General features: G+C 38.2%; 3 protein-coding genes across 8 annotated transcripts in view; 2 read left to right on the plus strand and 1 right to left on the minus strand.

The window, feature by feature from the left end:
• LOC148718255 (organic cation transporter protein-like) overlaps window positions 1-25,320 on the plus strand; it is a 59,413-nt gene that overhangs the window by 18,418 nt on the left and 15,675 nt on the right. The gene's annotated exons all lie outside the window — the stretch shown is intronic.
• LOC111341022 (translation initiation factor eIF2B subunit alpha) lies at window positions 106-6,678 on the plus strand. Its single transcript, XM_088744122.1, has 10 exons — window positions 106-160; window positions 244-345; window positions 1,324-1,463; window positions 1,699-1,735; window positions 1,866-1,945; window positions 2,341-2,453; window positions 3,237-3,305; window positions 4,274-4,349; window positions 4,798-4,923; window positions 5,713-6,678. Exons 1-10 carry the CDS (start codon window positions 121-123, stop codon window positions 5,851-5,853), a joined length of 924 nt encoding a protein of 307 aa, XP_088600248.1. The 5' UTR covers window positions 106-120; the 3' UTR covers window positions 5,854-6,678.
• Window positions 9,192-22,763, minus strand: LOC111341042 (organic cation transporter protein). Of its 6 annotated transcripts, XM_088744105.1 has the most exons (12): window positions 22,677-22,754; window positions 22,449-22,557; window positions 20,293-20,569; window positions 19,409-19,555; window positions 18,050-18,330; window positions 16,888-17,124; window positions 14,965-15,102; window positions 12,071-12,150; window positions 11,038-11,146; window positions 10,818-10,890; window positions 10,439-10,662; window positions 9,192-10,111 (listed from the first exon to the last, which is right to left on the minus strand). In XM_088744105.1, exons 2-12 carry the CDS (start codon window positions 22,526-22,528, stop codon window positions 10,003-10,005), a joined length of 1,755 nt encoding a protein of 584 aa, XP_088600231.1. In that variant the 5' UTR covers window positions 22,529-22,557; window positions 22,677-22,754; the 3' UTR covers window positions 9,192-10,002. The 6 variants fall into 6 exon arrangements, with proteins under 6 accessions (XP_088600231.1, XP_088600233.1, XP_088600232.1 ...); XM_088744107.1 differs by having other exon boundaries at window positions 19,409-19,510; window positions 22,449-22,763; XM_088744106.1 differs by having other exon boundaries at window positions 10,439-10,641; window positions 22,449-22,763.

Raw genomic sequence — 25,320 nt, forward strand, 5'->3', positions numbered from 1 at the left:
ATCATTTTTGCTCTTGTCGTTAATAAAGTATTAAACATTTTAATTTGTACTTGAGTAGGCCATTGACTGACCAGCGGCACTACTTTTGAAAAGGTACTCGTAATACACTATTTTGCATACATGAAGTATTTACTAAATAGAGACAAGATGGACAACGAAGGTATAGGTAAACTTCATGACTAAAATTTTCCACGACTTTAACTTGATTGTAGTTGATATTTTTAATTCGGTTTTGAATCTCAGAGGCTGTAGCATTCTTCAAAAAATGTATGGTGGACGACCCAGGCATGTCGACGGCTGTTGCCGCTATACAAACTCTTTTGGAATTTATGAATCAAAATTCAGGTAAGACGTTTTAAAGTTTACTATCCCATTTAATGAGTACGCCTCTTCAATTGAGAAAAGGAATGAGAGCGGGAGGGGGGGGGGGGTAAAAGCTTCGCCGAAATTTTATTTATTCCTTGTCACATCAGCTGATGTTATCGTGTAATTTCTCTCTGTAATTCCAAAATGTTAGTTTGCACACTGTAGGATGTAATATCAGATAAGCTTATTGGCCTATGGGTGTTATCATGATGTAGGACCAAGTTCTCCTGTCTAATTCACAAGGAGATATGGCAATCAGCCGGGAGAATTTCTACTTAGATCTAGGGAGTCAAAGGGATATATAAGTAGCTCCTGTGGAGACAGCAAGGCAACATGGTTATGTGAGGGTGCTAGACTCATGAACTGGTGATCCCGGGTTCCAGTTCTCCATCTCATTACTCACTGGATTGGTTCTTGGTAGCTCCTAGATCAATGCTATGACTACAATGCATGTGCAGCCAACAGGCTGTCCACAAACTAACTGGGATATACAACAACTTCATGTTAATGTGGACTTTGTGGATTTTGTTTTCTGTTGGCCACATTTCCAAAACTACTGAATAACAAGTAATTACTTCACCACTGTAAAGTGTAAGTCAATTTTTTTTCTCAAAGCTTAAGAATGTGATGTTGGGGAATGTAACCTTTTTAACTTGTCAGTTTTCAGTATCCTGGTTTGTTGTTTCTTCAAAAGATTAATAACTTCTTTACAATCTTTTTTCCTCTTCCTAAAACTGAATCAAACAATTAAAAGCAGCCTGTAAGCATACCCTGTACCCTTAGTATTTGTTCACACACCTCCCCTCCCCATGGAGTGGGAATTTGACTCTGCGCTTAGTTCTGACTACTGACAGCATAACTTCCAAAATTGAACACAAGTCCTATTTCCATGAGGCCTTGGTAGAAATGGGTATGTTTGTTTTTTTCTCATTGTCACTTAATTTTATTTCATCCCAGCTGAAACATTATCTGAACTCAGAGATAATCTCCAACAAGTCATCAAAGTTTTGACCAAAACAGAAGGCTCAGTAGCTTCCATATCCTCAGGATGTGAACTCTTTCTCAGATTTATTACTCTTGCCTCTTTGGATAACCCCGTAAGTGTTTTTTCTTCAGTCAAGGTTTCATCAATGATGAAGAGAACCTCCACTGGTGCAGCAAATCATTGATTGATTATCAAAAATAATCTTTGAATTTACAATTTGTTACCATAAAAGAGAATGAAGTTCCTAGCGCACATGAATTCCTGCTTTCTTGTGTTTTATAGAAAAAAAATCCTCTTTGAGAGTACCTTTAACTTAAGGTATTTTGTTCTCTTTTTTTCTTCATAAGGACTTTGAAGAATGTAAAAGAGTTCTGGTTGAAAGAGGTGATGTCTCATAAATAAGAAAGGATTTCTACTTCCCTGGTCTTCAATGATTTTTTTTAATATAATTGCAAATGCATTTGCATCAGCTACTACAATGAGGATTAGTTTGATTTTTTTTTCTTTTAACCAGGTCAGCTGTACCTGAAAAGAGCTGCTTCAGCCAGGAAGAGAATTGCCAAACTTTGTGATGCATTTATTAAAGATGGGGCTGTAAGCATCATATTATATTAATTTCACCTTGTACATCTTTTTTTGACAATAACAAAACAACACTGGGGATTACTTTTGCTATCTAACACAGTTTTTCTGAGATACATAACTTATAGCATGGTCAGTAAAGTACTTACTTCAGTGGTGGATCTAGGGGAGGGGCAAGGGGGCCCAGGCCCCCCTTATTTTGGCTAAAATAAAAATCACAAAAGGAAAAAAAGCAGGCAGGTGTACACACACACAAAAAAATGGGCCACCACCTTAGCTCAAGGCCTAGATCTGTGCCACTGGATTCAATGTCTCCACTCCTCACTAATGCTCCAAACCATAAAACTGTTTTTGTTTTCAGTGATTTAATTCAAAGTGTGTGATTGCACGATCTTTAACTCTTTCAGACAATCCTTACTCATTCCCGATCCAGAGTTGTGTTGGAAATTTTGAAAATGGCCACTGAACAGAAAAAGCGCTTTAATGTTTTTGTGACAGAGTCAGCTCCAGATAAATCAGGGTAGGTCAAATAAAGTGTAGTTTGCAATGATTTTTAATATATACCGTTAAGTAGTCTTGGAATTGTTGCAGGTCTTAAGTGACCAACAGTTTGAAGACCGTAGTGTTTTAGTGACTGCCATTAACCTTGTTGAGATTGCCCAGAGTCTTTGTGGTGAACATTGGACTTGGAAGTATGAAGTTTCCATTTTGAACAAACAATTCATAGGAAAAATAATGACTTGTATTTTGGCCATCATTTAGTATTGATCAAAGCCCTTGTCTGGAAGCTAAATAAAAGTGGTAAGTTCTCTAAGCAGGACCTGTGGAAGATGCGCTGGCTAATGTTTAGAGCACTGGACTTGGGCTTGAGAGGTCTGGGTTCTGGTCGGGTCAATATGTTTTGGTTTTGGGCCAAAGCTTTTCTCTCACAGTGCCTCTCTTCACAAAGGAAAGGGCACCAGTGAAAAGCTGCAGGGGGGGGGGGGTAACCTTAAGATGTACCAGCATCCCTTCCAGGGGGGAGTAGTTATACTCCTGGTGGCTTCATGTCAAGGAAACCTGGTTGATTGCTACATGCCTCAAATACAGACTTACCCTTTACATTCAAGTGGGCCTGTATGTGGTAATTTTGGTAACTGTAGAGCCATTACTTCTTATTGCCTTGACTGGTGAAGGATACTGGAACCATTACAGAACCAATGTGAATATCCTCTCTGCAATTTAATATAAAAAATTGGTCACTCTGTTTTTGGTTTTGTTCATATATCTTCTATTTATTTTAAAGGAAATCTTTGTCTTTCAGGTATGGAATGCATGATCAATTAAAACAGTTTGGAATACCCTCCACAGTGATTCTAGATGCAGCAGTTGGGTAAGTGCTTGCCAGATGTAGCTCAGGTATATGACCATAAACCTTTCCAAGAACATTCCAAAGAACAGTGGCAACATATGTCTGCATAAAAGATCTGCTTGTATGTTCTGGCTGATTTTAAGTTTTTTAACAATGTTTTTTTTATTGGGAGTAGGAAAGCAGGTGATTTACTTCACTCAATATGGGATGCAAACTTACATGTAGTGTTTTTGTATGAAAAATTTTCTCTGTTCAAATTTAAGTATAACCGCAAAATCAATATTTTATATCATGTATTAGTATAATTTCAGAGCTGAGCAAAGAGTTTCCAGCAATCTGATTGGTCTAGCGGTTCCTTATAGGACGCTATATAAACCGCTCCGCGCAGTTTATATAAAGTGTTAAACTTAAATGTTATGATTTTAGAAATTTCTCTGTTGTTCAGCCCTGAAATTATACTAAAACAATTATATGACTCAGGTTCGGTGAATATTGTCAAATAATCCCCTTGACTTTATCTTGGGGATTATTCGACGATATTCACCTCACCTTTGGCAAACAATTAATTATAATTGCTTCTTCAGACTGGCAACAGTCTTTTTGAATATTGTAATAGTTTTACCCGACAGCCAGCAAAGGTGCACAAAACATACTCCCCCCCTTACAACAATTTGGAAGGCCTCACAAACTACAATGTTTTATAATGTAGCTTACATAAGGCTGTACACCTCCCCACCCCTCCCCCTAATGTTCTATAATGTATTCGCAGCTTGCATAAGGCTGTAAACCTCCTCACTAATGTTCTATAATGTAGCTTGTATAAGGCTGTACACCTCCCCACTCCCCCTCACCTGATCAAGCTCACTGTTGGTAAGCTCTTCATTTATGAAGTATTTTCCTTATATTGTCTTTTCGAATGTTTCGTTCTCTCAGTCTATCCCTTACTTGGTATTTTAATGTACAATGTGTTAATTCGGTTTGATTTTTAGTTACATGATGGAAAAAGTTGATTTGGTCCTTGTCGGCGCGGAGGGAGTGGTAGAGAGTGGTGGAATCATTAATAAAGTGAGTATTGAGTTGCTAAGTGGATTATGAGATCTTCCAGCAACAGTCAACTGATAACAAGTTAGGGGTCAGGGGAGGGGTGGGTGAGCAGTTGCTCGGATAATGGCGTTGATCCAAATCTTCTCTTTTGCTTACAAATTGGAGTAAATCAAGCCATCAATTTCAAATTTGACTGGAATCAATCAGTTAAAATTCATATCTGGCCTAGTCTTAAGTTTTCAGCTTGCGTTTGGCGGTTGTAACATTACCAAAATCTGGCTGCGTTCGTTCTTTCGTGCGTGGGTATATGAAAGCGTTCATGCACTCGCGCGTACATACGTGTAGTGTACATTTATCGATCAGTCGATAAATCATAGTTCGTTTGTTCGTTTCGTCGGTCGCTCGTTCCGCTCTCGTAGCAGTTTCCTGATGCTTGTAGCGTATTGAATGAAGAAGTATGTATTGACAGGTTGGCACATATCAGATGGCTGTTATGACCAAAGCAGTCAATAAACCATTCTATGTAGTGGCGGAGAGTTTCAAATTCGTTCGACTATATCCACTTAATCAAGAAGACGTACCGAACCACTTTAAGGTAAGCGCTTTGTTTTTAGAATACAGTGACTTCTATGATTGCGTTGGACTCGCGTATCTCTTTATAATGATCTCTTTTTCTGTTAGAGGAGATAAAACGAATTTAAGCAAATCCTCTCAGCGTTTTGGGGAAAAAAATTACCGGCTAGTGAAATTTCCTAAGTCAAACTTCCGTAAAGATAATAGGATGATCCTTGGTAGTTATATAGAGACAAGTGAACTGACGATCTAGAAGGGTGCCTCACAAATAATGGATCCAACAGAGAAAAGAGAGCGTTTGGGTGCAAAAAGAGTGAGCTTGGGGTACACAGTCGGTTTCGAGGCTTAAGTAGTAGAGTAGAGTAGAGAAGACATCTATATTTATACAGGATAGCCCCTTCACTGTAGTAAACACTGATAACAACGGGGGTCCTGTTACCCACCCATCCCACCCCAGGGGAGGACATCCATCACACAGTAATCTCGTGCGTGGAAAATTAACGTCTCCTGCCCCTAACCCTGCAGGAGACGGGACCTCCATTTATTCGTCCCTATCCGAGAAGACTAGAATATCTAACCATTTCTTGATGTTATAGAAAGTTAGCATATTCTTCTCAATTATTTTAAGACCCTGAGTGTTGGTCCGGCCGGGTTGGGCACTAACTATGCTCTAACTATGCTCTCAGTTTCTCTCGAAATTTGGTTGCACCATTATTGGACAAGTTTTCCGATACGTTGTATGGTGTGACACGCCCTAGATTGCTTAATTATGTCCCCCTTTTTAGTGATGTGGTTGGTTTTGTTGTTTTAGTATTCAGGGAGTTCTTCCAGTGAGGATGGTCAGCCAGTAGTGGACTACACTCCGCCATCTTACATCACCTTGCTGTTCACAGATCTTGGAGTTCTAACGCCTTCTGCTGTCAGTGATGAACTGATTAAACTTTATTTATGACTAGAAAAACCTTCTCTTGGCCACGGAAAACAGTGAAAACACCCACGGGCCACCAGCTCTCTGTATTGCGGTCTACTACTACTTATGGATGAATTGGAAAGTATTATGGGATTTATATTGCCTAACAACGTTGCTGTGTAGTGGACCACATCGTGGGCTCAGTTTTGCGGGTTATGGTTTCTGAGTGCTGCAGGCCAAGGAAATCTTATTGCTCATAAGTTGTAAAGAAAATGAAAAATGGAAGGAACGGTGCTTCGTAAAACAGGATGGATTACCCTCAAATAGGATTTACCTCTGTTTTAGTTACTTTTTCTGGCCCCGGTTGTTCAAAGGGTGGAGAACGCTATCCTCGAGATAAATCTCTATCCAGTATATAGCATTGTACTTTTTGTTTAATCTCGTAGCCAAGTCACGCGGTGTAACTTCAACTAAAATGAAATAGCAGCTAAATGAAATGGGACTGCTTCCCACCGCTTGTCCGTGAAGGTCTGGGTATGAGACGTTTTGTTCACACACTGTATAGCGATTTACCTGTTGGTTCGCGTTATCTGCACCCTGGACCCTGATGTATTTACTTTGTTTTTGGTTATGACGGTGTGTCCTTCCCAGTCTAATAGATGGGTTTACCAAGTTTGAGTAAGTACACTTCGTTTTGAACTTCATTTCCATTTCTCTACCCACCTTTTTAAACATTTACATCATAAAGCCCGATTTGACCTAAACACCCTTTAAAGATTGTTTCAATGTTTTTTCCTGGTTAAATATCTGAAGAAAATAAACTATCTGTCACGGTGAGAAACTAGTAAAATAAAACGGTAAAACCTATACATGTCATAACTTGCCTAATGCTAAACGGGCCACTTTCAGAAGAAAAGAAGGTGGATACGTGAACTTCCCCACCCCACTCCATTAACATTTTTTGTTTGTATAATTCCCACCTTCATATTTGCCCTGTACATTTATTTGTTTTAGGGATGGGGAGGTGGAGTTCTTGTCTCACGATTTTCACAATAAAGCTGGGACTTTAAAACTTGTATACCAGTGACACCTTATCAAGCGCTTTGTAGCGCGCCGTTTGTCTGAAAAAGTCTTATTTTGTCTAAGAGGAGAAATTGGGGAAGCCTCGCTCAAATGGTTTATTTTTCTTTTCTTCCAAGATTGCTTTTCTTCTTTTGTTCGAATCTTCAAAAGCCCCTTAAAAAAGAGCCGCGACTTTTTAAACTTGTTCACAATCGACAGATCATCAAGCTCCTAATGCACTGTTTATTGTCTGGGAAATCCTCATTTTGCTAGAGATATTGGTTCATGAATATTTAAACAATAGGAATTTGGTTATTGAGCTCTTGGGGACCTCGTGCTACTTGCTTATTAATAAGTTTCTTTTGTTTCAATATTCAGAAAGGATTTTCTCGTTCTACAAGAGGGCTGTAACTTTGAAACTTGCATACAATTGGCAAGTAATCACACTCTTTCTAACGCACTATTAATTGTTTGGGAAGTCCTCATTTTGACAGAGATATTAAGCCATGAATATTTAAACAATAGAAATCGGTTGGTGAGCTTTTGGGACTTTGTGCTACATCCAGATCGAGAAGCCCTTTTTGCTCATTAACGAATTTCTCTAGTTTCAGGATTTAGAAGGGTTTTTCTTGTTCCATAAAAGGGCTGTGACTTTAAAACTTGCATACAATTGGCAAGTAATCACACTCTTTCTAACGCACTCTTAACTGTTTGTGAAGTCCTCATTTTGTCATAAATATTAAGCCATGAATATTTAAACAATAGAAATTGGTTAATGAGCTTTTAGGGAGTTTGTGCTATACTAACATCAAGAGGTCTTTTTTGCTCATTAACGAATTTCTTTAGTTTCAAGATTCAGAAGGGTTTTTCTCGTTCCATAAAAGAGCTGTGACTTTGAAACTTGCATACAATTGGCAAGTTATCCCACTCTTTCTAACGCACCATTAATTGTTCGGGAAGTCCTCATTTTGACGGAGATATTGAGCCATGAATGTTTAAACAATAGAAATCGGTTTATGAGCTTTTGGGGACTTTGTGCTACACTCAGATCAAGAGGTCTTTTTTGCTCATTAACGAATTTCTTTAGGTTCAAGATTCAGAAGGGTTTTTCTCGTTCCATAAAGAGCTGTGACTTTGAAACTTGCATACAATTGGCAAGTAATCACTCTCTTTCTGACGCACTATTAATTGTTTGTGAAGTCCTCATTTTGACGGAGATATTACGCCATGAATAATTAAACAATAGAAATCGGTTTATGAGCTTTTGGGGACTTTTAGCAACACCTAGATCAGAGAGGCCTTTTTTGCTCATTAACAAATTTCTTTTGTTTCAATGTTGACAAGGGAGTTTCTCGTTCTACAAAAGAGCTGTAACTTTGAAACTTGCATACAATTGGCAAGTAATCACACTCTTTCTACCGCACTAATAATTGTTTGGGAAGTCCTCATTTTGTCATAGATATTAAAACAATAGAAATCGGTAAATGAGCTTTTAGGGACCTTATGCAAGCTACACCCAGATCAAGAGGCCCTTTTTGCTCATTAACGAATTTCTTTTGTTTCAATATTCAGAAGGGCTTTTCTCGTTCCATGAAAGAGCTGTAACTTTGAAACTTGCATACAATTGGCAAGTAATCACACTCTTTCTGACGCACTAATAATTGTTTGGGAAATCCTCATTTTGTCAGAGATATTATGCCACAAATATTTAAACAGAAATCGGTTAGTGAGCTTTTGTGGACTTTGTGATATACCTGGATCAAGAGGCCTTTTTCGTTCGTTAACAAATTTCTTTCGTTTCAATATTCAGAAGGGATTTTCTTGTTCCACAAAAGAGCTGTAACTTTGAAACTTGCATACAATTGGCAAGTAATCCCACTCTAACGCACTCTTAATTGTTTGTGAAGTCCTCATTTTGTCATAGATATTAAGCCATGAATATTTAAACAAAAATTGGTTAATGAGCTTTTAGGGACTTTGTGCTATACCTAGATCAAGGTCTTTTTTGCTCATTAACGAATTGCTTTTGTCTCAATATTCCGAAGGGATTTTCTCGTTCCACAAAAGAGCTGTAACTTTGAAACTTGCCTACAACTGGCAACTAATCACACTCTTTTCTAAAGCACTATTAATTGTTCGGGAAGTCCTCATTTTGACGGAGATATTAGGCCATGAATATCTGAACAACAGAAATCGGTTAATGAGCTTTTGGGGACTTTGTTCGACACCCAGATCAAGAGGCGGCTTTTGCTTACTAACGAATTTCTTTTGTTTCAATATTCAGAGGGGATTATCTTGTCCCATAAAAGGGCTGTGACTCTGAAACTTGCATACGGTAAGCAGCTTATCGATTTTTTTTTAATGCTCTTTTAATTGTCCGGGAAATCCTTATTTTGCCAGAGATGCCATGAGTACTTAACCAATATAATTTGGTTAATTAGCGTTTGGGTTCCTCGTGCTGAACCTATTTCAATATCCCTTTCTAGCTCATTAACAATTCTTTTTATTTTAGTATTCAGAGGTGATTTTATTGTTCCTTGAAAGAGCTGTGACTTTGATACTTGTCACAATCTACAGTGAATCAAGCATTTTTTGAAGTGCTATGAAATGTCCGGGAGGTCCTCTTTTTGGCTAAGAAATAAACCATGAATAGGGAAACAATAGACCACTACTTAATATTGCATGTAATTTCACATATTTAGCTAAATGCGTTGGACGAACTGTAGAGATTGTAATATTAAATACTTCATTCAAACCTTTTACACTAACGTCTCTCGGCTTCATCACTAATTATTCATTCATAACTCTATGGTGACCTTAGCAATTTGATTGGCTTTCAAGAAAGCGATTTATTCCCAAATCGTCTAATTTTGCTCTTGATCGCATCGAAATCACAGAATGACCATAGAAATTGATAGCTTGTTCCAAATTCTGCGTTGTTGACAGTGCGAACAGAGTAAGAGAGCCTTTCTCTCCCTAGCCTCCCTGCTCGCATGCCGATAACCGCTGAAGGCCTGGAAAAGGCTACCTTGAATTACAAAAAACTGTGCAATTTCTTTACCAATGTTATAAACGATTTTCTTTCTTTAAATGTAAATATGATGAAAATTTAACAATGACTGTGATCTGTCAAGTAATCAATGGAGCATTGTCCACGGTGTTACTGTAAACATCGCTGTCGTCCTCTTCTTGAGCCCCCTCGTTGGTTGAAACACGCACGTGTGCAGCGCTTGAGGACCTGGGTCAAAACAGAATAAACGCCACTTAGAATTCTTTCTCTTTTTTTCGCACTTCTCCCTCATTGAGTATACGCGTGTTTTTGGTCGTCACAATAACATCTACCTCACCCCCCCACTAAGGCTCTGTATTATCCTAATGATCCCTCCTTCATTAGCAGTCAATGTTCCAAAGTCCTCCCCTTATAATCTATTAGCGACGCCTGACCCCCCCTCTTTTCCCTTTGAGAACCATGTGATTTCCACCCCCCCCCCATAAAAATCCTTTGATCCCCCTCCCCTCCTGGGCGATAATTAATCACCAGTCCCTAACCAAACCGCTGTCTCACCTTGAAAACGAAAACGGATTATTAACGCGTCTCTCCATCCATATAAACCCATAATATTCTGTTGCTCGATTTGTTTCCTCAAGCGTCTGACACATGTTTGAGTTGAGAGTCTCTGGAAGGCACAGTATTACTAGGCCAGCGGTTAGAGCTAACACTCCAAAGACGACCATCGGAAAAATAACACTAAGTCCCGGTAACTGCGACTGAGGGACGAAAAATACAAACTACACTTTGATGCAATTGAGTTAAAATTCAATTGCTAATAGATTCATCATGAGACCAGAGTTCATTATCTGGACTTTGCCAGTGCATCAAATGAATGAAATTTTGCTCTTGATATCCGGCCCCCTAACGTAGTCCATAAGTACATAGTACTTACCAGCATAACAATATAAGAGGCCAAAATAAAACCAAGACGAGCAATGGTTGAACAGATCCCAACAGGAAGGTTTCTATTAAGAGTAATTAAAAAAGGTTAGATTTGCTGAATACTTTTTCTTCTCTCTCTCTCTCTCTCTCTCTCTCTTATTTCATACAGATCCTGCTACCATCTTCAAGTATTTTATCAAAATAAAAAAAAATCGGTTTTTATGTCTCACCTGATGGAAGTAGGGTACAATTCACTGCTATACAGATATAAGATTGCAAATGACATGGTAACAAGGCCGCGTCCAATAAATGTGAGGATTCTGATAAAACGTTCTTCGTCTGTAAATAAAGGAAAAATACGTGAGTCACAGGAAAGAAAAGAAATAATAAGCTTTCACTTTTCATGATACAATAAATTTCAACTGAAACTCACATCGCTATTATTCCTCCGTCTCTTTTAACTTCATCCTTTGTAACCTAACCCGTACGAGATCTTACTCTTCCCCAATCCTTTTATCACATAAGCCCTCTTCCGACAAACAATTTCTTTATCTTGTGTCAATCGTCCGAACTATTAGGTGTATCCATTTCTATAGTCAGCAAGGCTCTTGGAAGGTACAAGGCGTAAATTTTCTATCTTCATAGTGTAGTAATTAGTTCTTATTAACCGAGCTAGGTCGGTCTGTATGGGAGAATCTTGACCGAGGTCGCCAGTACAGACCGAACGCTGTGAGGTCTGTACCAACGACCGAGGTCAAGATTCTCCCATACAGACCGACCTAGCTCGGTTAATAAGATGTTTATTATATGGCTGTGTCTTATATGCCAATTTTTTAAATTCTTTGTACCTTTTTTTTCTAGACCGGTCTTGATGCCGGTCTAGATGGGAAAATCTAGACCGCTTTCAATATTGATTTCAGCCAATCAAATTCGTGAATTCGGTAGTTCCCAGTCCTTGTGAGACACAGCCATAAAATAAGGTACCATAACAGTGCAAACTAGCAGCTAATTTTTCCTTACAGTATTGCTGCTAAATCAAACATTAATATCAACCTAAGAAGTTCCTGATTGTTAAACAGATTCTCCTCGTCAGCACCTTAAGAAATGTATGGAGAACAGTTTGGAAAATATGCATACTGATGTTGAGGTGAAAAGGGTTAACTGAAAAGGATACAGCATTACACAAGTGGCGGGTAAAAATGTCGAGAACGCTATGACGGTGCACACGGGAATTGAAATTCAGTTCATAGGTTAGTACCATACCTTTGGGTACAATAAGAACAAGAAGACATGCCACGCCACCGGTGATCATAAAAATACAAAACGGCATGCGACGACCGAATCTGAAAGAAAAAAAATTAAGTTATTAGAAAATAAAATGGGTAAAATAGGGTGATTACGAGATGTACGGACACAAGAAAATAATCAGACTGAACACAAACCCAAACAAAGGGCAGCAGAATATGGTAACAAAACAAACAAACAGAACATAAACTAGAACAACAACGGAATACTAAGGTTACAAACACACCGGCGGAACACACGACAAACAATACACTGGAGACATAGCAGAAAAAAGAAAAGAGAACACAAAACAAGCAGTGCGCGGGTTAGTACCACAACAATCAAATACAACTCAGAATAAATAAGGGCGCGAGACAATGTAACAATGTGAAAAAACTGACTAAAACAAACAGTGAGCGAGACATCAACGTAACAGTTACACAGAACACAACGAAAGCAGTGCATGAGACACTAACATAACAAACAATCACACAGAACAACGAGAAAACTGTGCCCGAGACACTAACGTAACGTAGTGTGCGAGATACTAACGTAACAAACAGTCAAACAGAACGCAGAGAAAACGGTGCACGAGACACTGACGTAACCAACACTCAAACAGAAGAGAGAAAACAGTGCCCGAGACGCTAACGTAATAAACAGGTAAACAGAGCACAGTGTACACAAGACACTAACGTAACAAACAATCAAACAGAACACAGAGAAAACAGTGCGCGAGACACTAACGTAACGAACAATCAAACAGAACACAGAAGATACAGTGCGCGAGATACTACCTAACAAACAGTCAAACAGAGCACAGAGTACACAAGACACTAAGGTAACAAACAATCAAACACAACACAGAGAAAACAGTGCGCGAGACACTAACGTAACAAACAATGAAATAGAACACGGAGAAAACAGTGCACGAGACACTGACGTAACCAACACTCAAACAGAAGAGAGAAAACAGTGCCCGAGACGCTAATGAAACAAAAAGGTGAACAGGGCACAGTGGAAACAGTGCACGAGACACTGAAGTAACAAACAATCAAACAGAACACAGAGAAAACAGTGCGCAAGACACTAACGTAACGGACAATCAAATAGAACACAGAGAAGACAATGCGCAAATCACTAATGTAACAAACAATCAAACAGAACACAGAGAAAACAGTGCGCAAGACACTAACGTAACGGACAATCAAATAGAACACAGAGAAGACAATGCGCAAATCACTAATGTAACAAACAATCAAACAGAACACAGAGAAAACAGTGCGCAAGACACTAACGTAACGGACAATCAAATAGAACACAGAGAAGACAATGCGCAAATCACTAATGTAACAAACAATCAAACAGAACACAGAGAAAACAGTGCGCAAGACACTAACGTAACGGACAATCAAATAGAACACAGAGAAGACAATGCGTAAATCACTAATGTAACAAACAATCAAACAGAACACAGAGAAAACAGTGCGCGGCGAGACACTGACGCAACAAACAATCAAACACAACACAGAGAAAACAGTGCGCAAGACACTAACCTAACAAACAATGAAACAGAACACAGAGAAAACAGTACGCGAGACACTAACGTAACAAACAATGAAACAGAACACAGAGAAAACAGTGCGCGAGACACTAACCTAACAAACAATGAAACAGAACACAGAGAAGACAGTGCGCGAGACACTAACGTAACAAACAATGAAACAGAACACAGAGAAAACAGTGCACGAGACACTAACGTCACAAACAATGAAACAGAACACAGAGAAAACAGTGCGCGATACACTAACGTAACAAACAATGAAACAGAACACAGAGAAAACAGTGCACGAGACACTAACGTAACAAACAATGAAACAGAACACAGAGAAAACAGTGCGCGAGACACTAACCTAACAAACAATGAAACAGAACACAGAGAAGACAGTGCGCGATACACTAACGTAACAAACAATGAAACAGAACACAGAGAAAACAGTGCACGAGACACTAACGTAACAAACAATGAAACAGAATACAGAGAAAACAGTGCGCGATACACTAACGTAACAAACAATGAAACAGAACACAGAGAAAACAGTGCACGAGACACTAACGTAACAAACAATGAAACAGAACACAGAGAAAACAGTGCGCGAGACACTAACCTAACAAACAATGAAACAGAACACAGAGAAAACAGTGCACGAGACACTAACGTAACAAACAATGAAACAGAACACAGAGAAAACAGTGCGCGAGACACTAACCTAACAAACAATGAAACAGAACACAGAGAAAACAGTGCGCGAGACACTAACCTAACAAACAATGAAACAGAACCCAGAGAAAACAGTGCGCGAGACACTAACCTAACAAACAGTAAGACAGAAAAAATCGACAAAGAATTCTCGATTCATTAACATTTAATAACATCAATTAGTATAATTTCAGAGCTGAACAAAGAGTTTCCAGCAATCTGATTGGTCGAGCGGTTCCTTATATGACGCTATATAAACCGCTCCACGCGGTTTATATAAAATGTGAAACTAAAACGTTAATAAATGTTACTAAAATGTTATGATTTTAGAAATTTCTCTGTTGTTCAGCTCTGAAATTATACGAAAACAATTATTCGCCTGAGGTTCGGTGAATGTTGTCGAATAATCCCTCGACTTCGTCTCGGGGATTATTCGACGATATTCACCTCGCCTTCGGCGAATAATTGTTAACCACAACACACGCACAAAGTGCGCGAAAACTACTCTTTTCAAATTACAAATGTTTTTTTTTTTAGCTTTTCAAGTTATGAAAAGAAAAAGTGCTCTACACTTAAATGATGAATGACTTGATTACACCGGATCCAGACTTACTTCTGTATCGTCACCCAAGAAAGGAATATTCCAGGTACAGCAATGGCAACATATATTATGACCAGGTTAAGATAAGGACTTCCAGGCAAGTCTGATATGTAGAACAGGAAACCGTAATATATCAAATTCACTACCAACCTGAGAAGAAAAACGAAAAAAGGCAGTCTAGACTGCATATGGCTACTCCTTGTCGCATCATACGTATTTGTGAGTACTCTGTTCCACAAGAGAAAAATGATTCAAGGATAGAGTGACTAATTGACACCCAACCAATAATTAGATGGTGACAAATAATCATATCAACGATAATAACATAAATTAATAATAATAATAATAATAATAATAATAATAACAATAACAATAGTAATAGTAACGATAACTTGTAGGGGCTGGCTCAAGAACCTCACTGCTCCTCTATCGGTCTATCCTGTAAACTCCACTCACGATTAAACTACGCTTCTATTAATTTCAGTTTTGCCAGTTAATTATAAAAAATTATCTTATTAAAATGCAACTCCATTTTTTAGAAACGTTTGTGTAATACAACAAGGCATTCCGTGTTGTAGGATATTCCGCCATCCCATAGTTCATCCCATTGAATAGAGCCACCTGTTAAACTCAAGATAATGTTTGCTTCGCAAATTTAGCGGCTCTTTTGAGGATTTATCGCTGATTGAAACGGTAAAAGACTGTCCTCGAATAAAGAAATTATTTCTTCAACGTTCCCACGATGTGCAGATAAAACCTATTCCGATATTTCTGCAAGTGAAAGTATTTCTTCAATTACGTGCCGGAGACGCCACTTTAAATTATTTTGTGATGTTCGTCATCTTTTGTGGTATTACGATAAGAACCGAAAAAAATTATATATCTTCGGATCTACTACGCAAAATTTGCTGATTCAAACGGTAAAATGCTCTCTTTTCAAATAAAAAAAATTCTGTAAGTTTTCATGATGCGCTGATCACACTTCTTAAGACATTTCTGCAAGGTAAAGTTTTGTTTTTTTCACCCACCATCCTCGAAAATAAGTAGCATTGGGAAACAGTGTGATCCCGTGCTAATTCCGTGTAACATTCGAAGCGATTCGAAGAAATCGCCACCAAGCGTTAAACAACCGAAGATGTAAAATTCAGCAGACTTCGTTGGGGGCTAAGAGGTCTTTCTAATTCTATTGCTACACTCACTCCCAGGCTCACTCAATCGGACAACATTATGGCTTCGCCTTCATAGGAGGCAATAGCCATTAGATAATAAAGTAATGCAGAAATTAAAACAAGTTGACCATTCCATTACTTGACAACTTCGCAATAATCTCTGGTCAAGATCAGAAACGAAAGTCAGAAACTCAGAATCTTAACATACGTTTAAAACGAAAATCAGAAAATTACACCTAGTTGGAATGGAAGATAATTGTAAAAATTGTACACTATGCAGTAGTTAAGCATCCAACAGTGAGAGACTTATAGGATTTAGGATTTTAATCATAATTCTTAACTGTTAATTCACTATTAGTTAGGTGTCCACAATCAGTTTACGTAAATGCAAGCTAGATTTACCCGACACGTTAATAAAGTTTTAATCTTATCTCATCTTTATCTTACGTCACAATAAAGAAAAAAGAGACACTGGTTTTTCTCCGATTGAACGTTTACACCGTACCAATGAGAGGGTCTGGGGTAAGCGATTTAAATGCTGGGAGGTGGACAATTTTAAAACGACCAGTTGGTTCTATATCCTAGATTGTGGAGGGTGCGGTTACCTGCTATAGAGTACCGTCCCTTCCTGTGAGGGAGTGGAGAGGCAATACGCCTGGTTACTCGTTGGCCACGTTAAATCTTCCTATATTGCGTTGAAAGAAAACTTAGTAATATTTATTCTCTATTTACATCTCCACCTAAATGGCGAACAACTATTACTCACCAACAAAACCAAAGAACCAGAGTTCTCTTACGCATGCGTGGTGTCCGAAACAGGTCAAGGGGTGAATGTCGTATTTTTGTTGTCTGCGCAAGAATTTCCCCTTGGCTACATTTTGCCAGTGCTCTGTTTAAGTAATCTGACATCATCTTGTTTTTCTTCGCAAACTTCCTCACAACCTGGCCAGCTTCATCTACTCGACCTCGAACAAGAAGCCATCTAGCAGACTCTGGTATTATTCTGCAATAATACCATATTAAGAGCTTAATTTTCACCCTGGCTACTAAGGTATGATGTTCATAAAAAGGGTGTATGGAACCTTTATAGCACTTTGACTTGTTGGCTCTCCGATGACAAGCAAATGTAGTAACCTCCAAGCTACCCTCTAACCGAGCCTATAATTCAAGAGGCTTGCAACTTTTTTTTATCCTAGCATCATGTGGGATGCGTGTCGTATATGAATCTGGAAATGGCCTGACTCGCCGAAGAGTCTCTGTGGTTCAATGGTAGTACACAAGATCGCAAGAGCGCGGAGTCCACAGGTCTGAGGTCCGATTCCTCACTGGGAATTAGAGACCAAATATCATCTTTCTTTAGGATCGCTGTTTGTTTTAATTTTAGCTTTTTTTGGGGGGGGGGGGGGGTGGATGGCCAAAGCAGCCACGCAATCGAAAGCGGGCAACATAGGTCCGTCTTAGCCACTCAGATAGCAAATTAGACCACAGGATTGGGGTCACCTCGTAAGCTGGCGAAGCAGGCTGTGTATTAAAACAGTTAGAGAAATTCTCAATAAGTGTCGAGAGTAATCCTGCTGGTTTATATTGGCTTGCTTCTGGAGCATTTTTCATTTTAAGTTGAAAAGCCAAAACCAAGGCAATCCCAGCAACAAATTAGAAGAGAGGTTTACGTTAGCTAATGAGAACTCAAAGTGAAAACAAGCAAACTGCTTGAAGCGCGGGAAAACGCGAATGACCGCGTTGCGATTCTTTTCAGTTTTACACTTTATTGGTTATGAGGATGGCGTGTGTTTTTCTTAACCAATCATAGAGCAAAGTTGTGTAAACCTAAGCGACTCTAGCGCCTTGTCACATGTTTCATTATATTGATTGGTTGTTGTGCCGTATAACTTTGCTTTTGGTTTTACGACACTCCATGGAAAACTTACAACCACAAAAGCAGGAAAAGAGCTGGAGGACAGCTGGACACAAGGAGCAGTGTTCGCCAGTCTCTGATATAATAGGCCATTAGAGCAATAGCACCAGATCCGGCCGCCCAAAAGAACCCTGAACACTTTGAAGACATGGTGCGGAAGGTTGGACCAACGAGCTCCAGGATGTACACATAATGAGCAACGAAAAAACCCGTCAGACAGGCTCCTGTACAAAATCGAAGGACAGCGAAAAGGACCAAGGATTTAGAAAAGCTGGCACCCAGGCTGAACAGTGTCTGAAGTAAAATAAACATGTAGTATGAACAGTTGTTTATAGTCAGAATTACCTCACATTGTGGAGAAAATTAAAAGAATGACAAAGAAAGGTAATAGATCACATATTGATTTATGGCAGTCTCAAGTGATAAGTCAAAAGGAATGAAAAACTTTCTGTTCATTCATTTTCAAGTGGATCCAGTCGTTGTGTGAAAAGGAGACAAAGATGTAACTGTATCTGATTGTGCGATTACATAATGCGACAATTTCTACGTCTCGCGTTGTTTATATAACGTGAATCGTCTCGTGCAGTATTTTTTCCCGCCATTTGCTTTATGTATTACTGTGGTTCAAAATGAATGGTTGAGTTAAAACAACACAACACTTTACAAAAGACATTATCTCGAGTTTGTCGCAAGATTAAGTTCACTTACAGATTCTCCATTCATCAACTCACTCTTTCCAAAGCTTTACTTTTTGAGGGGGGCATTGGGGCCTCTGGAAAACCGCAAAACCGAAGGAAAAAACCTCCAAAACCGAAAATCCGACGAAAAAAGGCAGCAAAACCGAAAACCGCATGCAAACCTGACAAAACCGCTACATCTTCAACTTTTAAGGGGCCAAAAAGGAAAAACCGAAAACCGCATCAGAGTTTTCGTGAAAACCGAAAACCGAATGCAAAAACACGTAAAATCCGCAAACCGCTCTGAACATCAAAACCGAAAAACCGAACCTTTTCGGCCCAAAAACCGAAAATCCAAACCAAAAAACAGTCAAAACTGCAAAACCGGAAATCCCAAAGCCCCCCTCATTTATCGCCTCTTTTTCTAAGGTTGTGATCAACACTCATTTCCATGCTATCATCAAAAATATTCACCATAAAGGATAACCTGATCTGTGCATTCAGTTAGTAAACAGGAAAACTGCTGTGGAAAATGGGACAGGATAGTGCAGCAAAGTAAAAGAAAAGAGAAAGTTTAGAACGAGTCAAGTAAGTATTTATCAAGCACGCCATTTAATCCCTAAATTCAGGGAACAAGCTGTGGAAAAGGTAAATAAACACTATATCTATACTTAAAACAAATATCTAAAACGTACCATTAGCACAGAACACAACAGCATACAAGACCGTCTTCCAAAGTTATCAGAGACTGCTCCAAAGATAAATGATCCAACCAACATTCCTGCACCAGATGCTGCCTGTACATTAGCACCAATGAAAGCTCTATCACAAATAAGGTTGTACTGCACATGGAGATGACAGAAAAAAAAGGGTACACTGACATGGTCATTTTTGGTTCATGCAATATACTTAGGTACTGTGTTAATCAAAAATATATTTAACAAATTGACAGAGGTTTAGCATGCTCTGCATTCTTATTAACAACAATATTCCTCAAAGCAGTCAAAATATTGAGGACTCACAAGGTGCAGCCTGAACCAGAAAACCTTTCACCCCTTAACTTGCAAGATCTGATTGTTAATTCTCCCCTCTAACTACCAGAAATTTCTTTGTAAATTAGTTCCCAGAATTTGGTCATAGATCAAGAAAGCCTCTACCTGATAAGTTTGAGTAGTCTCATTACCTGTTTGCTGGATAATCTATGGGTATTAAAGGGAGAAGTTACATGATGATTTCTAGCGGGGCTCCCACGCATGCAAAGCACGTGTGGGGCAGAGCCCCATACCCATGGAATATGGTCAACCTCTTTTTGTTTGGTTGTCATGTGACTGACCGAGTGTACATACGTACGTGCCTTCAGTTTGCATGGGTAGGATGGGGGGACTATCAAAACGAAGGGAGGGGTGTCTCAGGCGAGTCTTGGCAAATGCACATCTGTTATGTTATCATTAATATTACGAACTTGGGAGCTGCGCTTTTAGGCTTGGCTAAATCTATATAATAGGAGTTAAGGGTCAGTGTAATGTACCCTGTATCCTCTTAGCCATAACTAACAACAAGGAGAATCAAAGAAAAATACCTCAGTAACTGTGCTGTTGTAGGCATAAGGTCCAATAAATGCATATTTTGTACAGTTTTTGCAACATTTGTTTACTTCACACTCCACTTTTGGTGTTGCACATTGAAACTTTGGTGTTCCTGTGATAAATGGCACCCCAGCTGTGTGCAGTCCACTCGGTATGAGGACAAAAAAACATGAAAGGAAGTAAATGGCTCTTTGCCAGGGCCCAAATTCACCAATATGTTTCAAAATGTCATCAAACTGCACAGAGTCACTTTCATTCTGTTGCACCTCACTAGGATAAATAAAGAAAAAGTTTTCATTATTCATGGAGCAAATAAATGTACCATTCTACACACCCCTGATACTGAGGAACATAACACAACAAATTCAAAGTTGGTGAATGATCATATAAGGACAAAAGTTAATGCTCTCCACTCTGAACACAAGTCAACCTGAGAAGGTTGACTTTTTACACCTTAACATCAGTGTACATGTTGCGGGTAAAAATTAAATTCAGGTAAAAAAATTTTAACCTAGGTTGAATTTCAATTCTCTTTGTCTCCAAGCCTTAATTGTGAATAATTAGGTCTCAGAGACATTACAAAGGAAACTGAAATTCAACCTAGGTTAAAACTTTTTTACCTGAATTTAATTTTTACCTGCAACATACATATTCTTATAGTATTCTCTATACATTTTCTTCTGTGTTGACAAGGAGAATTTATTTAACAATCAAAAATTTCTTTAATTGATGATCATTTCCTTTAACTGATTTGATTCAGGCATGATATTGTCAGGAGAAATTACATGCTAGTCACATAAATATTGTGTACAAAAGTTATCTAATTATTTTAAAGATGAAGAGGATGTTGCATGGCTTCATGTAAATATGAATTTTATGCGAGCATTGATAATATCTTACAGGAGATTGAAGTAAAATAGTAGTTGATTTCAAATTTTCATACAAAGTAAAGCATTTGTATTTAAAAATGCCTATATAATGTTTTGTATGTTATCTACACATAGATAAGGAATTATACTATGAAATGAAATTCGGTCTCCATCTCCATTCTTCATATACTGAATATTTTTAATAACCATAATAGGACAAAATTAAATATTTCGTTTTAAAATAAAAGTGATTTTATTCACTTTAGATTGCTCTGAATTTTGGATAATTTGCATCACCCTAACACAATAGTTTCTTTCACCACATAATCTTATGTAATATCTTATTTCATTGCCCCGCAGAAGGTCTGAATACAATTACAAAACAAACAGAACAACCGCATATTTTGTGTTTAGTTGACAGATAGACTGATCTACATCACAGAGAAATGAAATTTCTTTTTTGAAGCAGTTTTAGAGCGTTTTTCAATGAGTTGCTAAGATAGAGCGGTGTTCCTAGAGTTGTATTCAACGAATTACCCACGATCGCGAAAAGCCTTCTATTTGACAAAAAAAATTCGCGACTGTCTTCTGTCAGTGCCACAAGCTAGCATGAACGTTGAAGCATTTGATAATGGTATTTATCCTTCGAAAGAACACAGTATCACAGACGAAAAACACATAGTTCTTTAAGATCATCGCCATAAATTGCGTGAGAAACGTTACGTACCGCATCATTGCGTGACCTGACGATGTGCACATACACAGTTTTCCTCAAGGGAAAGAGTACCAGATAACTCCATACATTAATTATGCATTCTACTTCTTTGTCTTTCATGACAAAACTTTAAAAACAAAGTCTACTAGTTTGAATGTATAATTAACGTATGGGGTTATATGGTACTCTTGCCCAACTTGCTGGCGTATGCGGTATATCAGTGAGAATTCTCCAGATACCTTAAATAGATATTGACCCTTGTAGATAACTGCATGCTTCGCTGCCAAACAAGTTATGTCACACATATCTAATTTCAGTTGCCAAAAATGTCATTTTCAGACTACAGTTGGACATGAGAAGCAAAAGTACACCCTAATTAGCTTTAAAATTCTAATATCTTAGCTTACTTGGGGAATAAAATAGAACAAAAACCTATCAGCGTTATATTTGATCGAATGATTAGCACTGAGGAATCCCCTGTATTGTACAAAACATGTCGAAGATTGCCTGCGAATGAGGTCTCAATTATGCAATCACTAACAACTTGAGGCACTTAAATTAGTACCTGTTAATGCTGGTATTTCCATTCCTATTTCCAAGTCTTTCTTGGCTTCTCATTCTGTCTTCAGAATTTGGGATTTCCATCAGTTCCAGCCCTTACAAATCATTGTTTGCTGAGAAGATGGAAACCATTCATGTAATGCAAATAGCACATTTCCGAATTACCCTTGCCCTCATGTTCAAAACGAGTCCTGGTGCTCATCCTTTCATATGATGATAAGTTTTTACTCACATGCAAATTTAATTCATCTTCACAAGAATGGTTAAACACGAAGGCGCGCTGTAAAAGGAGCCTTAAGTCCCACTGGACCATTTGTCAATCAACCGTCGTGTGACAAATTGAAAAAAAGATTACCTAATAATTAAAAATAATAAGTTTGAATAAATAATTAAAAAAAATTAATTAAAAGTGTAAAAAATAAAGTGAAAATAAAAATTAAAAAGAAAAAAAAGAAAATCAGTTCTCTATAAGTAAAACCAAAAAAATGCAAAATTTTCCCTCGATCAGTCATAAAATGCAGAGAACACGTGACGTGAAAAATAACTACCTATGGCACTGTTCACGGAGATGCACATACTAGAACTACATGTAGCTTACACCCTACAATATACAAACTGATGCCAAAGATTGCTTCAATGTAAATAAACCAGAAGTGTGATTTATTATTGACAGACCTCAAGCACTGTCGGTTCTAAGTGGAAAAGGGGATGTAAATACAATAAGTACTTGGCGAGCAAACCCAAAGTGCGACCGCACTTAAAGTGCACCTACACCCAAAAAACTTTTTTCGCTTAACGAAGTAAGCTTATTTTTTTTGAGTATTTCTGCGTAAAAATTTTTTTATTTGCTCAAATCTTCAATTTTCTATGCCCAGTCAAAATACGGAAAATCGGCCGCCATCTTGCCCCACGACCGAGTTTAAAGAGGAATGGCTCTAGTGGGTAATGTGACGTCAAATCGAGAACACGAAAGTCTGCTTTTCACACTTTTTCACTTGTTTGGGAAGGTTGTAGTCGATAATTGTCCGAAAATATGCCGACTAAGTGTGTTGTAGAAGGATGTAGCAACGTGCGAAATTTGCAAGAGGGTATCGCGCTTCATACAATCTTCATACAACACACCTAGTCGGCATATTTCGGACAATATCGACGACAATCCTCCCAAACAAGTGAAAATGTGTGAGATGCAGACTTTCGTGTTCTCGATTTGACGTCACATTACCCGCTAGAGCCATTCTTCTTTAAACTCGGCCGTGGGGCAAGATGGCGGCCGATTTTCCGTATTTTGACTGGGCATAGAAAATTAAAGATTTGAGCAAATTAAAAAATTTTTGCACAGAAATACTCCAAAAAATAAGCTTATTTCGTTAAGCGAAAAAAAATTTTGGGTTTTGGGTGCACTTTAAAATCTGTCAGCACAAGCATTTTCTAATGCCACCCAATTTTTGCGATTTTTGATAGATTGCGATAAAAGTAATTTATTGACTGCAATGATTGATTTTAGATTTTTTGATAGATTCAGACATTAACGTTTTATTTTACATTTAACTTCAGACGTAAAGTTGATTTCTTTTTAGTGGCTTATTAGATGGTCTCCACGGACATAAATTTATCGCCTGTCGTGATAATGTCATTAATTCATTGTATGTCTTGGTCAAATCCCGGGTGTCAAATCCATACGAACGCGTCTTAACCATATCATGAACCTACCAGATATTATCTGATCTACTTGACTTCGAGTTCTTTCTGTAACGTGCATGAATGGGCTTCACTTCAATATCAAAGGCACTATAGAGTGATAATTAGTTAATTGAGACATTACTCAAGAGGTAACCACTTGGAGGGGGGGGGGGGGCTTGTGATGAAAAAATTGATTTGATGAGAAAAAAAGGAGTATGGTAGCAAGCCTTCGATCTTCCTTTTCTTATCGGACTAGGGAATTGAATCAGGGGCAGGCGACCTTTTTCCATTGGAACTATTTCAATTGCCACAAACTGTTAACAACAAAAAAAGTTGCTCTTGTCTGGAAAGGAAAGAAATCATCCTCTGTCTTGTGTGATAGCAACACACTGATTTCCCTTTTTATTATTGTTCTGTCTGGAAATATCTTTTAAGCTCAGTAATCCACGTTTGTGTATTAAAGGTGTGCCGAAGAGATAAGAGACTTGGGGAGACCACAATTACTGCCTCTGAATATGACGCTTTGTTCGCGTAGTTTTAACAATCGATAATTGTTGTTTTAGGGAACAGCATTAGCATATATTGGTGGATTAAATCTTTTCCGATAAGTACTCTTGTATCCATTTGCTTTTTATTTGTGATAGCTTCTAATAAGTGCTGTGCAAGCTATTTAATATTTCCGAACATTTTTCCCTTTTTTCCAGCTCTTTCTCTGAACTACTCGATTCTATGTGGTTTACAAATAGAGATAGATTAAGAAAAAATTGATAAACAGTGCCTATACACTTCGGAATCGCTGGGAATACCACCAATAAAGACAACGGACCACCTGGTGGGTCAAATTTAACATTCAAGTGAGACCACAACCATAAAAAAGTAATTGGAAAAAAATGTTACCATCTCCAGAGACGACCGAGGAGTAAGTCCTTTTTTTGTCCTTTTTCTTGTTTAGAATAATCCATCAGTACAAGGTTTATATTCGAAGGTATATATAATTAACGCGAAAAGGTGTCGAGTAACTGACGATCTCTCAATTTTAACTGGAGACGGCTGGTAGCTGCCTTGATAGCTCCCAATGTGTGGTTAATAATTATTTAAAGTAGAGTATTAATTTGTAATAGTTCGGAGATTTTTAAAATTGAAACTATTAAACTAATTGGAAATCTTGCATTTGTTTAATCTTATGCAATGGTTCC

Source organism: Stylophora pistillata, chromosome 13, assembly GCF_964205215.1.
Source record: "Stylophora pistillata chromosome 13, jaStyPist1.2, whole genome shotgun sequence".
Classification (NCBI taxonomy): Eukaryota; Metazoa; Cnidaria; class Anthozoa; order Scleractinia; family Pocilloporidae; genus Stylophora; species Stylophora pistillata.

Coding starts and splice junctions, on each gene's coding strand:
- LOC111341042 (XM_088744104.1), bottom strand. CDS start 22,528: ATGGAAATCCCAAATTCTGAAGACAGAATGAGAAGCCAAGAAAGACTT. Junction 20,570..22,448: donor GGAAATACCAGCATTAACAG/GTACTAATTTAA, acceptor TATTTATCCTAG/TGAGGTGCAACAGAATGAAA. Junction 10,112..10,438: donor AATCCGTTTTCGTTTTCAAG/GTGAGACAGCGG, acceptor GTTTTGACCCAG/GTCCTCAAGCGCTGCACACG.
- LOC111341022 (XM_088744122.1), top strand. CDS start 121: ATGAAGTATTTACTAAATAGAGACAAGATGGACAACGAAG. Junction 3,306..4,273: donor ATTCTAGATGCAGCAGTTGG/GTAAGTGCTTGC, acceptor TTTGATTTTTAG/TTACATGATGGAAAAAGTTG. Junction 4,350..4,797: donor GTGGTGGAATCATTAATAAA/GTGAGTATTGAG, acceptor ATGTATTGACAG/GTTGGCACATATCAGATGGC.